Below are 15,227 nucleotides of genomic sequence, written 5' to 3'. Positions count from 1 at the left end.
TAACACCTACAGTAATTATACCTACAGTAATTACACTTACACTGCTGCACACCTATAGTAATTACACTGACAGTAATTACACCTACAGTAATTACCATGCAGTAAATAACACCTATCGTAATTTTACCTACAGTAATTATACTTACACTGCTGCACATCTACAGTAATTACACCTCTTGTGCTGCACAACTGCAGTGCTGCACTCATGCAGTAATATCACCTTTCGTAATTTTACCTACAGTAATTACACATGCAGTAATAACACTTACAGTAATTATACGTGCAGTAATTGCACTTACACTGCTGCACACCTATAGTAATTACACTGATAGTAATTACACCTTCAGTGTCACAGACCTACAGTATTTACACATGCAGTAATAACACCTACAGTAATTTTACCTGGAGTAATTACAGTTACACTGCTGCATACCTATAGTAATTACACCTACAGTGATGCACACTACAGTAATTACACATTCAGTAATAACTCCTACAGTAATTACAGTTACACTGCTGCACACCTGTAGTAATTACACTGACAGTAAAAACACCTACAGTGCTGCACACCTACAGTAATTACACATGCAGTAATAACACCTATAGTAATTTTACCTACAGTAATTACACATACAGTAATAACACCTACAGTAATTATACATGCAGTAATTGCACTTACACTGCTGCACACCTATAGTAATTATTCTGACAGTAATTACACCTTCAGTGTCGCAGACCTACAGTATTTACACGTGCAGTAATAACACCTACAGTAATTGTACCTACAGTAATTACAGTTACACTGCTGCACACCTACAGTAATTACACCTCTTGTGCTGCACACCTACAGTAATTACACCTACAGTGCTGCACACCGACCCACAGACCCCTTTGCCCAACTCCAACACTCTCCCTCCACCTGGACCTTTTCATTGAGAACTGTCGACGTGACATTCGTCGCCTCAATTTCACTGCCCCTCTCAACAAATCCAACCTATCTTCCTCCGAACTGACTGCACTCCGTGCACTCAGATCTAACCCTGACTTTGTCATCAAGCCTGCTGATAAGGGTGGTGCTGTTATAGTCTAGCATACTGACGTCCACCTTGCAGAGGCTGAGCGCCAGCTCTCAGATACCTCCTCCTACCTTCCCCTGGACCATGACCCCACCATGACACATCAGGCCATTGTATCCACTACGGTTACGGATCTCATTTCATCCGGTGATCTCCCCCCATCCACTTCCAAGCTAATAGTTGCCCAACCCCGCATAGCTTGTTTCTACTTCCTGCCAAAAATCCACAAACAGGACTGTCCAGGCAGACCCATTGTTTCAGCCTGCTCCTGCCCCACAGAACTCATCTCTTCCTACCTTGACTCAATCTTCTCCCCCCGGTCTAATCCCTACCCACATACATCCATGATTCATCTGACGCCTTACGCCGGTTTCAAAGCTTCCAGTTTACCGGTTCCAGCCACCTCCTCTTTACCATGGATGTGCAATCCCTTTACACATCCATTCCCCACCAGGAGGGTCTTAGGGCTCTCCACTTCTTCCTGGAGCAAAGACCCGAACCATCCCCATCCACCACCACCCTCCTCCGCTTGGCCAAGCTTGTCCTCACCCTCAACAACTTCTCTTTCAACTCCTCTCATTTTCTTCAGGTAAGAGCGGTGGCCATGGGTACCCGCATAGGCCCTAGTTATGCCTGTCTCTTCGTGGGGTACATGGAACATTCCTTGTTTCAGTCCTATTCCGGCCCCCACCCACAAGTCTTTCTCCAATACATCGATGATATCATCGGTGCTGCTTCCCTCTCTCTTCTGGAATTGGAAAACTTCAACAATTTCACCTCCAATTTCCACCCTGCCCTCACTTTCACCTGGTCTATCTTTGACTCCTCCCTTCCCTTCCTCAACATTTCTGTTTCCATTTCTGGGGATAGACTGGCCACTAATACCCATTACAAACCCATTGACTCCCACAGCTACCTGGACTATACATCTTCACACCCCACTTCCTGTAAAGACTCCATCCCATTCTCTCAGTTCCTCCGTCTCCGTCGCATATGTTCAGATGAGGCCAACTTCGACAAGGGAGCCTCCGAAATGTTCACCTTCTTCCTCAACCGAGGATTCTCCAGCTCCGTTGTCAACAGGGCCTTCAACCAGGTCCGACCCATCTCCCGCACTTCAGCCCTCACCCCTTCTCTTCCCTCCCACAACAGCGATAAGCTTCCCCTTATCCTTACCTACCATCCCACCAGCATCCACATCCAGAAGATCATCAGATGCCATTTCCGCCACATCCAGCAAGATGCCACCACCAGACACATACTCCCCTCCCCTCCCTTGTCCGCCTTCCGCAGGGATCATTCCCTCCGTGACACCCTGGTCCACACTTCCATCACCCCCAACACCTCCCCACAGCCCTACGGCACCTTCCCCTGTAACCGGCGAAGGTGCAACACCTGCCCATTTACCTCCTCCCTCCCCAGAATCCAAGGGCCCAAACATACCTTTCAGGTGAAGCAACACTTCACCTGCACTTCCAAGAATCTAGTCTACTGCATTCGCTGCTCACAATGTGGTCTCCTCTACACTAGACTTGGCAATCGCTTCGCAGAACATCTACGTTCTGCTAGCAAAAAAGACCCTGAACTACCTGTTGCCTGCCACTTCAATGTATCACCCTGCTCCCTGGCCAACATCTCTGTCTCTGGCTTGCTACAGTGTTCCAGTGAAGCCCAACGCAAACTGGAGGAACAACACCTCATTTTACGCTTGGGGACCCTACAGCCCTCCAGACACAATACTGAGTTCAATAATTTTAGGGCCTAAACTCTCCCATGTCCCAGCTCCCCAACCCACACACCAGGCCTTGTTACCACATAGCCTGCCATTACACACCCTCTGTTAACAACTACTCACCCTCCCAGCCTGATCGTTAGCAACTCCTTTGTCTGTCCAATTGTTTTTCTCTCTCTTTGGGCTCTATCCTATCGTTTACTCCCTACCCCACACACCTCCCTATTTTCTGCATATAAACTGACGTTTTCCCAGCTACCATCAGTTCTGAGGAAGGGTCACCAGACCCGAAACGTTAACTCTGTTTTCTCCTTCACAGATGCTGCCAGACCTGCTGAGCTTTTCCAACAACTTTGTTTTTGTTCTTGATTTACAGCATCCGCAGTTCTTTTGGTTTTTATACTTCTTAAATGTTGTAATTATACCAGCATCCACCACTTGCCCTGACAATGCGTTCCTTACACGCACCACCCTCTGTGTGAAAAAGTTGCCCCATTGATCCCTTTTATATTTTTCCCCTCTCACCTTGAACCCATGCCCTCCAGTGTTAGACTCTCCTACCCTGGGAAAAAGATCTTGGCTATTCACCCTATCTGTGCCTCTCATGATTTTATAAACCTCTATAAGGTCACCCCTCAGGGCCGAGGGAGTGCTGCACTGTCAGAGATGTTGCATTTCACATGAGACATTGAAGGAAGCGTAGGGTGGTGACAGGTGGGAGTTAACATCAGCAACATGTACAGTATGTCAGTGTTGCATGACCATGTAGAGAGAACTGTGAGGGAGCAGAAACACTGACAGCTGTCATGAGAGAATGTTTGTCCAGAAGAAGCTGCAAATAAACAGTTCTGACAGGGAAGTTCCATGGACTCAAGCAGTAGCCCTTTCAGAAATATTATGATCCCAGCTGAGATTATTACTGGGTAAGTCAAATCACAGGCTGAAATCTGCCTTGATAGATTATGTTGTGTTTTGGTTTTAACAAGCTGGTTTCTCACTGAAACAGAAGCAGACAATGTTGCAGACTTAATTTTAACATTAAAAGAGAAGTTTATCAATCAAAAGTGATGAAGGTAAAATAGAATAAACCAATTTATTTGCACATAACACAAACTTAAAGATTTGTAAACACATAGCGAAATCATAGCACTCCTGTACAGATTCTAAAAACACTTTTACAGATCCCTAAAACATCCCTGCACTCACACCAGAGAATCCCTATCTCTAATACCTCAATAAGTTTAGTTTAACTGCAACTTTAACTCCCAGTCTAGAAAATTTGTTAACCTTTTCCTGGAGATTTCACACACTTGCACATAAACACTTTTACCTTCAAATAACCTACTGTAGCTATTATAAAAAACATTTCTGTCTAAGACCATCATTAAACTCCTTACTCTAAGCTAACCGAGTTTTACAAATCTAACTAACTGTCATCTTTCCCAGGAGCTCGGTTTTATACATCCATCTTCATCTGAGGACTTCTGTAGAATTCTTCTGATCTGAAATTAAAACTGCAAAGCCTCTCTCTGTCGTGTATGGGTATTTCCCTTAAGCTTAAAGAACCAGGTCCAGAAATTTCTAACCTACACCTTGTTACACAGTTGTTTGTCACAAACACCTGCTAATCACCGAAAAATCCATTAGTTCTGAAAGTTACCTCCCTCATGCTTTTTTAAAAGGGGTCATCATGGCTGCAGAAATATGTACAAGTTTATTTTTCTTTATTCATTCATGGGATGAGGGCATCACTGGTCAGGTAGCATTTATTGCCTGTCCCTAATTGCTGAGAGGGCAGTTCAGAGTCAACTGCATTGCTGTGGGTCTGGAATCACATGTAGGCCTGACCAGGTAAGGATGATAGTTTCCTTCCCTAAAGGGACATTAGTGAACCAGATGGGTTTTTCCCCCCCGACAATTGATTCACAATCATTGTTAGATTCTTAATTCCAGATATTTGTTGAATTCAAATTCCACCATCTGCCATGGCAGGACTTGAACCCAGGTCCCCAGAATATTGTCTGGGTCATAGGATTAACAGTCCCATGCTTATACCACTAGGCTATTGCGTCCCCTCACCTCCCCACATCAAACTTGCACAGAAAGACCGCTATGTCACTAATGCAAAAGTCTAAACTTAAAATTAATTATATTCAAAATACAAAGGGCAAATTTGAAACTTTCCCAGAGGGCCACAGGGCTGCTCTCTCCTTAGAGAGAGATACTAGTGGTGAGTTTAACCTGGAGATTACTGCATCTCACACAAGGGGTGAGGTTGAGAAGGTGTGATCTGCATGTTAACCTCAGCCAGTGTGGGAATTGAACCCATGCTGTTGGCACTAGCCTGCATCATAAAACAGCCATCCAACCAACTGAGCTAAAACATATACGAAAAACACACCCTCCCTCACAGAGACTAGTTAGTGTTAGACCACTTATACACAGTAAAACATCACAAAGATCCCCTCTGTGCACTCAGATGGATGTGAAAGATTCCATGCACTATTTTGGAGAATAGGAATTATCTGGCCAATACTTACTACCCAAACTGCTATCACTAAAACAAATTATCTGATCAACACAGTTTATAGGCACAGGTTGGCTGCCACCTTTCCTGCATTCAATCAGTGATCACAGTACAAAAAAAAATTGTATGAAGATGTATGGAGCTTTTGGATTTTTGAGGTTGTTTCCATGTTGTCATCATTTTGGCCTACCGTTTGATTAAGCTCCTTCTGTCCCCTCATGCCCTGCGTTCCTCCTACTCCTGAGAGTAATTAGAATTCCATTCTGCCTTATTCTCATGCAGTGGTTAATACTCGTTGTAAATAGGCTATTGAGTGCACCAAAACAGCATGCAATTTTACACGATTGTGCTAAGCCATGCACCACCGCGAGAAATGAAACTCCTCGGTTACACAGAAGGAAGATGCCCAATAGGCTGCCATTAAGTCGTAGGAGATTGCTGGGAGTAAGAGTTCACTCAATACGCATCATAGGTACGAGCTAAAGCAATGTTAGTGCAACAGGCTGGTAGATTGCCTTGTACTGAGTCTGCTGTCACACAGGAAAACACACTTGATAAATTGTCATGACAACCTTAGGCAGTGGAAGAATTACTCTTCAGAATGAGATTTCAGGCTATAACTCAGAAACAGTCTATACATTTTGAGTGCAAAAATGGGATTTTCATTAGATAGAAGCTGCTCTTACTGTACTTGGCTTTTTTCTTTGTTATTCACTTAGACCAGAGACGCAAAAGGATAACTGAAAACACAAGCCCATCTCTTTACTACAATCATTGTCGTCATTCATAAGATCTGCTCGGTCGTTTGCACCTTTGAACATTTGTACAGCAGAGGCCCCAGCCACAGTTCTATTTAATTCTCATTAGACAGGGGAGTGCAAGGAAGACAATGAGACACCTCTATCACAAAGGGAAGAACAGGAGTCATTGAGTAGATATACGCTGGTTAAACTAATACTAGTAATGGACAAGCTCCAAGCAAGTATGTTCAACTCTGGGCAGTAGCGGAATATTGAATCAATGGCTGGCTTTCACTCCTGATTTTCATTTCAGTTTGCAGCAATAAAAATGATAAGTGGGGACAGAAATATAACAGATAACTGATGGAGTATTGCCTATTTCTCTCACAGAACAGTTTGAGGTCATATGGGCCCTCAAGCCTGGATTCATTTTAAAGTTGGCTGGCATGGGAATTGAACCCCTGTTGATGGTATTAGTCTGCAACACAAAGCAGCCATCTAACCAACTGAGCTAAAACACGTATGAGAAACACACCCTACATCACAAAGACTAAATAGAGTTCGACCACCTACACACACTAAAACACCACAAAGCCTCAGATGGATGTGAAAGATTCCATCGCACTGTTTCGGAGAGTAGGAGTTATCTGGCCAATACAGCATAGGGACAGAGAAACTTGGAGCCCACATGGCTGGGATGCATCGTCACTCCAGACAACTAAGATGTTTTTGTAAGTTTCTGATCACCTTTTATAACTTTCCGTTAACTAATTATGTTTTTGATGCAGCGCCCCATCAGGGTTTTTAGCTGCTGTTTAACCCTGACTGGCAATTTCCTTTAAATCAGAAGCAGGGGTGGGCCATTCAGCCCCTCTAGCCTGCTGCATCTGGCTTACCCTGTGTCTCAATGTCATGTTCCCTCTTCCCTTAGTCCCTACACCGTCTGGCAATATGCCGTTGTGTGCCGCACCGATCAATACACACTTCTGGGAAACAGGTCGTCAAACGGAAGTGTTAACTCTGCTTCACTCTCCATGGATGCTACTGGATCTGCTGAGTTTTTCCAGCAATTTTTACTCTTATTCCCGCACTTGCAGTATGTGGGTCTTGGATATCAGTGACGGTGATGTCTCCTGACTCTGATTGGCAGCTGGAAATGTTAGGTCCCTGCTCCCCTTTTTGATTTTATTTCCTCCTTCTGCTGCCCCTGTTGCATTCTGCCACTCTCTTGTGCAATCATTAATGCTCAGTTTATGAAATGTAAATTGGATAAATGGTATCCTGCTGATCCCTGCTTATGTTCAATAGGACAACTCCCCTGGGGAATTTTACATTCGGATATGCCAAAGTGCAGCTGCTTGAGTTGGTATTTCAAAGTAGCTCCTTCGGAATTTCGTTTGACAGTAAAATATTGTCAGCCATAATGCTCAGCTGTCTCATCGCTGTACGCACTGCAATGTGAGATTCCTGGCAGTGTTTGCCCTTCAGGCTTTCTGCAAAAACTAAACCACCTAGTCGCTGAATTCTGCTGTTCTTGAGTTTACTTCCAGCTGATGTCATTTTTACTTCCCCAGTTTAATATTTGATGATATACACTCACTTGCCTGTTATCAGCCGGGGACATGGACTGAGATTACGTTATATTGTCACGTGTCAACGAGGACTGCGAGATCAGAGCTGACAGCTTGGAAATAATGCCATGAGTTGGACATGAGATGTAAGTGGGCAGAAAAATGGCAGGAAAACATGAATGCGGACGATTTCAAAGTGCTGCCATTGGTAGCAAAATCAGATGCCATGTGTGTCTCATGATTTTGAAGATGATTGGCAGAAGTTCCAGGGAGGCGATAAGGTGTCTATTTTAATGCAGGCAGTGTTGATGATCTGAAATGGGCTGCTCAACAGGGTGGTGGGAGCACATTCCATAGCAACTTGCAAAAGAGAATGGGATACATTATATTGGATTAAGAGTATTTACAGCACAAAAATGGCCACTTGGCCCAATAGGTCAATCCCAATCCACATAAGCCTCTTTCCGTCTTCTCCATTTAACTCTATCAGTGTTTATTCCTTTCTTATCTTATGCGAGTTCCGAGCTTCCTTTTAAATGCAAACATGCTACTCACCTCAACTCCTTGCAGGAGTGAGCACCACACTCTAACCATGCTTTATTGGGCAGTGCACTGAGTATAGGAGTTGGGAGGGCATGTTGCAGCTGTACAGCACATTGGTTAGGCCACTTTTGGAATACTGCATGCAATTCTGGTCTCCCTGCTATGGGCAGGATGTTGTGAAACTTGAAAGGGTTCAGAAAAGATTTACAAGGATGTTGCCAGGGTTGGAGGGTTTAACCGAAAGGGAGCGGCTGAATAGGCTGGGGATACTTTCTGTGGAGTGTTGGAGGCTGAGGGGTGACCTTATCGAGGTTTATAAAATTATGAGTGGCATGGATGGGGTGAATAGTCAAGGTCTTTTGCTGTAGGCAGGGGAGTCCAAAACTAGAGGGCATAGGTTTAAGGTGAGAGGGGAAATATTTAAAAGGGATCTAAAGGGCAACTTTTTCACGCAGAGGGTGGTGCGTGCATGGAATGAGCTGCTAGAGGAAGTGGTGGAAGCTGGTACAGTTACAACATTTAAAAGGCATCTAGATGTGTACATGAATAGGAAGGGTTTAGAGAGATATGGACCAAAATGTTGGCAAGTGGGACTAGATTAATTAGGGATATCTGGTCAGCATGAACGAGTTGAACTGAAGGGTCTGTTTCTGTTCTATACAGCTCTATGATTGTATACAATCACCTTAAAAGTTATGCTAATAATGTTGGCCATCACCCAAAAATGGCTGAAGTGGCTGAACAATCAAATCTGTACTATCCGTTTGTGATTTAACTGGAGACTGGATTGTTGAAGTGAAAAGCTGAGCCACACAGTATTGCATATGGCTCATAACAGAGGAGCAATGTTCATACGCTGGAACTCAGGCAAATGCCAGAAATTAATGAATGTCCAGAGTACCAAAGAAGTGTGAGAGGGTACAAACTACATGTTGAATCATCGAAGCGGCTACCAAGCTACGGACATTCAGCGCCCTTTGTAGCTATAAAACAGTCATGGCATTTACCATGCTCCACACTTTTAACCAGAAAACTCTTCTCGAAATGTCAACCTGAACATTACCAACCCAGATGGGAGGAAAATCTAGATTCAGAAAGCATCTGATGACAGAACTTTGCAGCCTTCCAGCTTCCTTGGTCGTGTTCAAACTTCACTTTGACTCAGAAGAGTTCGTGGAGCCCTTGGAGATGCAGACGAAACAAGAGTATTTCTGTATGAACAAAATCAAACAGGTCCTCACCAGCTGTTGGCCTCGGACTCCCCAGCCCGCATACTGCAATTCGGCATCCCTAACCTCAGGTGGATTCAAGGTGAGGTGCTCCCTGTATCAGAAGGAAATAGCAGGAAAAAAACATCAGAGTCTCATCCAGAGATAGTAAGAACTGCCGATGCTGGAGTCTGAGATAACACAGTGTGGAGCTGGAGGAACACAGCTATAAAACAGCCATGGCATTTACCACGCTCCACATTTTTAATGAGAAAACTCTTCAGAAGAAGCGTCCTGACCCGAAACGTCAGCTTTTCTGCTCCTCCGATGCTGCCTGGCCTGTTGTGTTCCTCCAGCTCCACAATGTGTTATCAGAGTCTCATCACTTGAGCATTTTGTACGACAGAAGAGAGCAAAGTACTGCAGATATTGGAAACCTGAAACAAAGACAGAGAATACTGGAGCAGGTCTGGCAGCGTCTGTGGAGTGAGAAACAAATTTAATGTTTCAACTCTTCCTCAGAACTGGCAGCAAACATTAGTCACAGGTCCCCCTCGAGACAATACAGGAATGTCCAGAAGCAAGCATTTTAAAATCCCCAAATACAGAGAGCTGTCATTGACTAAAGCAGGAAGTGACAAAGGTTTTGATCTATATTTATGTTCCTTCAGATTCCTGTTTCTTATGATTTGTCAAAATGAGCTTGGAAGAAGTTAGCACATCAGGATTTAACACTGCTGTACAGGGAATATAAACTCTGTTTTGGATGCTAGTCCCCCTGAATGCCTAATACAGTGAGAATATCTCTTATTGGCACAGACAGGGGGAATGGGCGGTGCTGGCTAACCATAATAATGCCAAATTTGGGATATCCAGGAGTCCATTATTCATTTAAAAGCAAAACAGTATGGATGCTGGAAATCTGAAAACACGGAGTTTTGAAGAAGAGCCGTACCACACTCAAAACATTTCTCTCTCTACAGATGGTGCCAGACCTACTGAGTTTCTCCAGTATTCTCTGGGTTTATCTCTCATCATTGCTTGACTGATAATTGTAACATTTTCAGGACACGTCTTTAGAGAGTGCAGCAGCTTCCTAACAAGGGGAGGATAAACCAGGCTGTTATTTTAAAACGAGAGAGAATTTAACCATTGCTCCTTGACACTCAATGATATTACCATCATCGAATCTCCCACTATCAACATCCTGGGCCTTACCATTGACCAGATACTGAACAGGACTGGCCATATAAATATTGTGGCCACAAGAATAGGTCAGAGTTTAGGAATCCTGCAGTGAATAACTCACCTCCTCACTCCCAAAGGCCTGTCCACCATCCACCTAGGAGTGTGATGGAATACTCCCCACTTGCCTGGATGGGTGCAGCTCCAACAATACTCAAGAAGCTTGCCATTATTCAGGACGCTTGATTGGCACCTCAGCCACAAATATTCACTTCCTCCACAACCAACACTGAGTGCCAACTGTGTGTACCATCTACAAAATGCACTGCAGAAATCCACCAGGGATTCTCAGAAAGCACCTTCCAAACTCATGACCACAACCATCTAGAAGGACAAGGGCAGCAGATTCATGGGAACACCACCCCCTGCAAGTTGCCCACCAAGCCACTCACCATCCTGACTTGGAAATATATCGCTGTGTCTTCACTGTGGCTGGGTCCAAATCCTGGCATTTACCCCCTAAGGGCATTGTGGATTGCAGCAGTTAATGAAGGCAGCTCACCACCACCTTCTCAAGGGCAATTAGGGATGGGAAATAAATGCTGGCCCAGCCTTGAATCTTAAGAAAACTTCCCCTCCAATCCTAGCCCACTCGAGTGAGAAGTGATGCTGAGCTCACAGGAATCCTCAGGTTTCACAAATCCGTTGAAGAATCTATTTCTCTGCAGTTCCCTGTAAATATTTCTTCATACTTCCATAAAATGAGCTGTGAGTTGTTGACTATTCCTGATCCTGGGATGGTTGTAACTTAGGGACTAAATCTGTCGTTGGAGCTCAGCAATCTGGCTGTAGGCTCCTCTAACCGGACTCCTCTTCTCTCGGGAAGAGGCCAACTGGGCTGTGTTGGAGCTGCAGGCACTGGGAGAGCCCTCGCTAACATTCCTGTGTTGCTATTGAGTTCATGAACAGAACTCTCCCGTGGATTCCAAGTAGTTTTCACACTCTTCTACGCTGCATCTTAAAATCTTCATATTGTTGCTTTATTGCTGAAAGGTGTTGCATATGGGGATGACAAGACCAAGGGAAGCCTCCAGGTGGTATGGGCTGATAGGGTGGAGATTAGTGGGGGCCAATGAGTTGCAGCAGTGGACATTGTAGATTGCTTATACTGTAGCCACTGTGTAACAATGACGGATTGGGGGGAAACATGCGATCGAGAGGCAGGGGCATCAATTGGGTAAACTACTGTGCTGGCTAGGCTAAGTCATAGAGGTCTCCAGAACAGGAGAAGGATCTTTCGCCCAACAATAACTACCTAAGATAACAAGGTGTAGAGCTGGATGAACACAGCAGGCCAAGCAGCATCAGAGGAGCAGGAAGGCTGACGTTTCGGGCCTAGACCCTTCTTCAGAAAACCAACCCCATTTCCTAGCACTTGGCCTTGTGTACCTTGGTATGCAACTGCATATCTAAATCCTTCTTCAATGTTATGACGGTTTCTGCCTCTACTATCCTTACAGGCAGTGAGTTTCAGATTCTCACCAAACTCTGGGTGAACAAGTTTTTCCTCACATCCCTGCTAAACCTTCTGTCCCTTACCTTAAATGGCTGTGGCCACAGCTTTATCCATCCAGGTGAGTGGTGAATATTCCATTGCACATCACAGGTGAAAAAGAGCTGAGACTTTTGGAAGTCAGGCTCTGGGCCTTAGTGTTCATATGACCCAGTTCATTCAGCTTCTGATCAATGATAACTCCCCCCTCTTCTCCCACTACAAGATGTTAATGGCAGGAGAGATGGCGATGCTTGGGCTGTGAGTCTCAAGCAGAGATATGCAGGCCTCCTCATGTTTTGAATGTTCATAACTGTCACTTCTGTGCTGTGAATTTTACCTTCAATTGTCAACTCGAACCTCGATATATCCAGGTTCAGCAGGTCTTAGGCTCAGCTTGTTGGTTTATCGTCCTCAGTTAGGAAAAGTGCCGTAAAAATAAAAGCCATTCTTTGTTTTATAATCAAAGAACTTCCTTACAAGTGATGTAAGGTCATTAAGTTTAGTTCTTAAACCTCCTATAATGGTGATATCTCACTTTTTAATTTCGCAAAGTAATTAATTGATACATACATTCACGATCCTTAGTTCACCCACAGCAAGCATCAACTGAAAGACTGTGAATCCTAGATTAGCTAAATAACCTTCTGACTTTCGAATGGAGAAATGATAATGGCGTAAAGAATAAGTCTCATTCACAAAGATCATGATTTGCTGTAGGTGCTGTTCATTCTCCAGTTTAATACAGCCATTGGTTTAATACTTTGTATCGCCAGTAGGTGGCACAGCTTTCTCAATATTTTGCTTTTGCAGAGGAGCAGCTAACTCTTCCGGCTCTGAAATGGCAAGACCATGAAAATCTCCCTATCTAATCCAATTACCAGGTTTCAGTTCCTCCTGAATAAAGCCAAATTTTCTGTGCCTTTCCTGGCATCTTCCAAACAACCTATCCAGACATTCATTGCCAGCTCATAATGAGTAATAACCACAACTGTTTCCTCCTCTACTTGTCTTGTCAGTCTCTCTATGCAGCGTGGCTTCTAGGAGCCAGCATTAACAACATCCTCCTCATACAGACAGCTCACCTAAAGTTGTAATTATCATCAAGCGCTCCACTTTGGGACTTTCCTGCCCCTGTGGCATCTTCACTTTCTTCAAGCACCTAACCTCATCTCTCCTTCAAAACATATGTCCTCCAGCAGCAATACTGAATTTTACACTGAGATAACTTCCCACTTTTACATTGAGTGACTCCTACTCTTTAGTGCTTCAGTCTCCATCTCATATCCACTTGTAATCTACTTCCTGAATTGTAAACCTAAACCTATAAACTCGACAAAGCATATTCTTGACCATTCCCTTGACATTGAAATTCTCTGGGACCTCTGTACTTGCATTGTTTCAATCACTGTGAAGGACACCTCTCAAAAGTTCTTTGTACTCCTTACTAGCTTCACCCCATTCTCTCTGTAGAACTCCAATTTCTTCTGAATCCCTTAAAATAATTTCACCCCAAGTTATTAAAGCACCATTTCCAAACCTCCAACTCGCTAACCTTTGAGGTTCCATCTATTACTACATTTCCACAGCTGTTGATTTGATGAATCGTTTCCCTACCATCACCTCTAAAGTAGAAGTGAATCATTCATCAGCCCCATTTTTCATCACCCCCATCTTTCATCGCCCCCATTTTTCATCATGCCCATCTTTCATCGCCTCCATCTTTCATCATGCCCATCTTTCATCGCCTCCATCTTTCATCATGCCCATCTTTCATTGCCCCCATCTCTCATCATGCCCATTTTTCATTGCCCCCATCTTTCATTACCCCCATCTTTCAGCGCCCCCATTTTTCATCATGCCCATCTTTCATCATTCCTATCATGCATCACTTCTAGTGTGGACTCTGAGGGAGCTTCCTGTGCTGCATTTCTGGGGGACTCCCCATGGGATTTAAATATCCTCAGGCAGTTAATTGGTCAGTCTCAGGCTTTCCAAGCCATGAAGCCCTCAGTGTGGTGGATACTGCCCCCAAGAGCTGCCAGCCACTCAGACAGAAAGGAGGCTATGACTGAGCCAGCATTGATTGTCCATCACTAGTTGCCGTGGAGAATGTTGTGGTCAGTGGCTTTCTTCAACCACTGCTGTTTATTTGTTGTGCTCTGAGGGAGGGAGTTCCAGAATTTTGACCCAGTGATGGTAAAGGAATGGCAATACATTTCCAAGTCCGGATGGTCAGTGGCTTTAAATGGCACTTGCAGATGGTGGTGTTCCCATGTATCTGTTGTCCTTGTTCTTCTAGACTGAAGTGGTCCTGGGTTTGGAAGGTGCTGCTAAAAGGTCTTGGTGAATTTCTGAAGTGCATCTTGTAGATAGCACACACTGCTGTTATTGATTGTCGGTGGTGGGGGGCGCTGAATGTTGTGGATGTGATGCCGATAAACTGACTGCTTTGTCTGGATAATATCAAGCTTCTTAAATGTACTTGGGTGGCATTCATTCAGGCAAGTGGGGAATATTCCCTCACATGCCTGACTTGCGCCTTGTCAATGGTATCCTGACTCTGGGGAGTCAGGAGGTGAATTACATGCTGCAGGTTTCTTAGCCTCTTACCTGTTCTTACAATCACAGTATTCATATGGCTCATCCAGTTCTGTTTCCAGTCAATAGTAACACTCAAGATGATAGTGGGGACTCAGTGATGGTAACGCCATTGAATAGCAAGAGCTGAATGTTACTTGCCATTTATCAACCCAAGCTTGGATATTGTTCAGGTTTTCTTGCATTTGCACATGGACTGCTTCCGTATCTCAGGGGTCATTTATGGTGCAGAACATTGTGCAAACATTGGCGAATATCCCACTTCTGACCTTATGATGGAGGGAAGGTCGTTCATGAAAAGGCCGAGGATGGTTAGATTGAGCGCACTACCCTGAGGAACTCCTGCAGAGATGTCCTGGATCTGAGATGGCTGACCTCCAACAGCCACAACCATCTTCCTATGTGCCGGGTACAACTCCAACTAGCAGAGAGTTTGCCATGGATACCTATTGAGTCCAGTTTTGCTAGGGGTCCTTGATGCCAAACTGGGGT

General features: G+C 44.4%; 1 protein-coding gene across 1 annotated transcript in view; it reads right to left on the bottom strand.

The window, feature by feature from the left end:
- dpp6a (dipeptidyl-peptidase 6a) overlaps window positions 1-15,227 on the bottom strand; it is a 656,996-nt gene that overhangs the window by 236,912 nt on the left and 404,857 nt on the right. Inside the window, exon 7 of the mRNA XM_048605902.1 lies at window positions 9,431-9,512. Within this exon, the coding sequence (XP_048461859.1) occupies window positions 9,431-9,512 (82 nt within the window). The remainder of the gene's footprint in view (window positions 1-9,430; window positions 9,513-15,227) is intronic.

Source organism: Rhincodon typus, chromosome 2 (assembly GCF_021869965.1).
Source record: "Rhincodon typus isolate 14 chromosome 2, sRhiTyp1.1, whole genome shotgun sequence".
Taxonomy (NCBI): Eukaryota; Metazoa; Chordata; class Chondrichthyes; order Orectolobiformes; family Rhincodontidae; genus Rhincodon; species Rhincodon typus.
The sequence above is the reverse complement of the archived record's forward strand: the minus strand, read 5'-3'. Positions and strand labels throughout refer to the sequence as shown.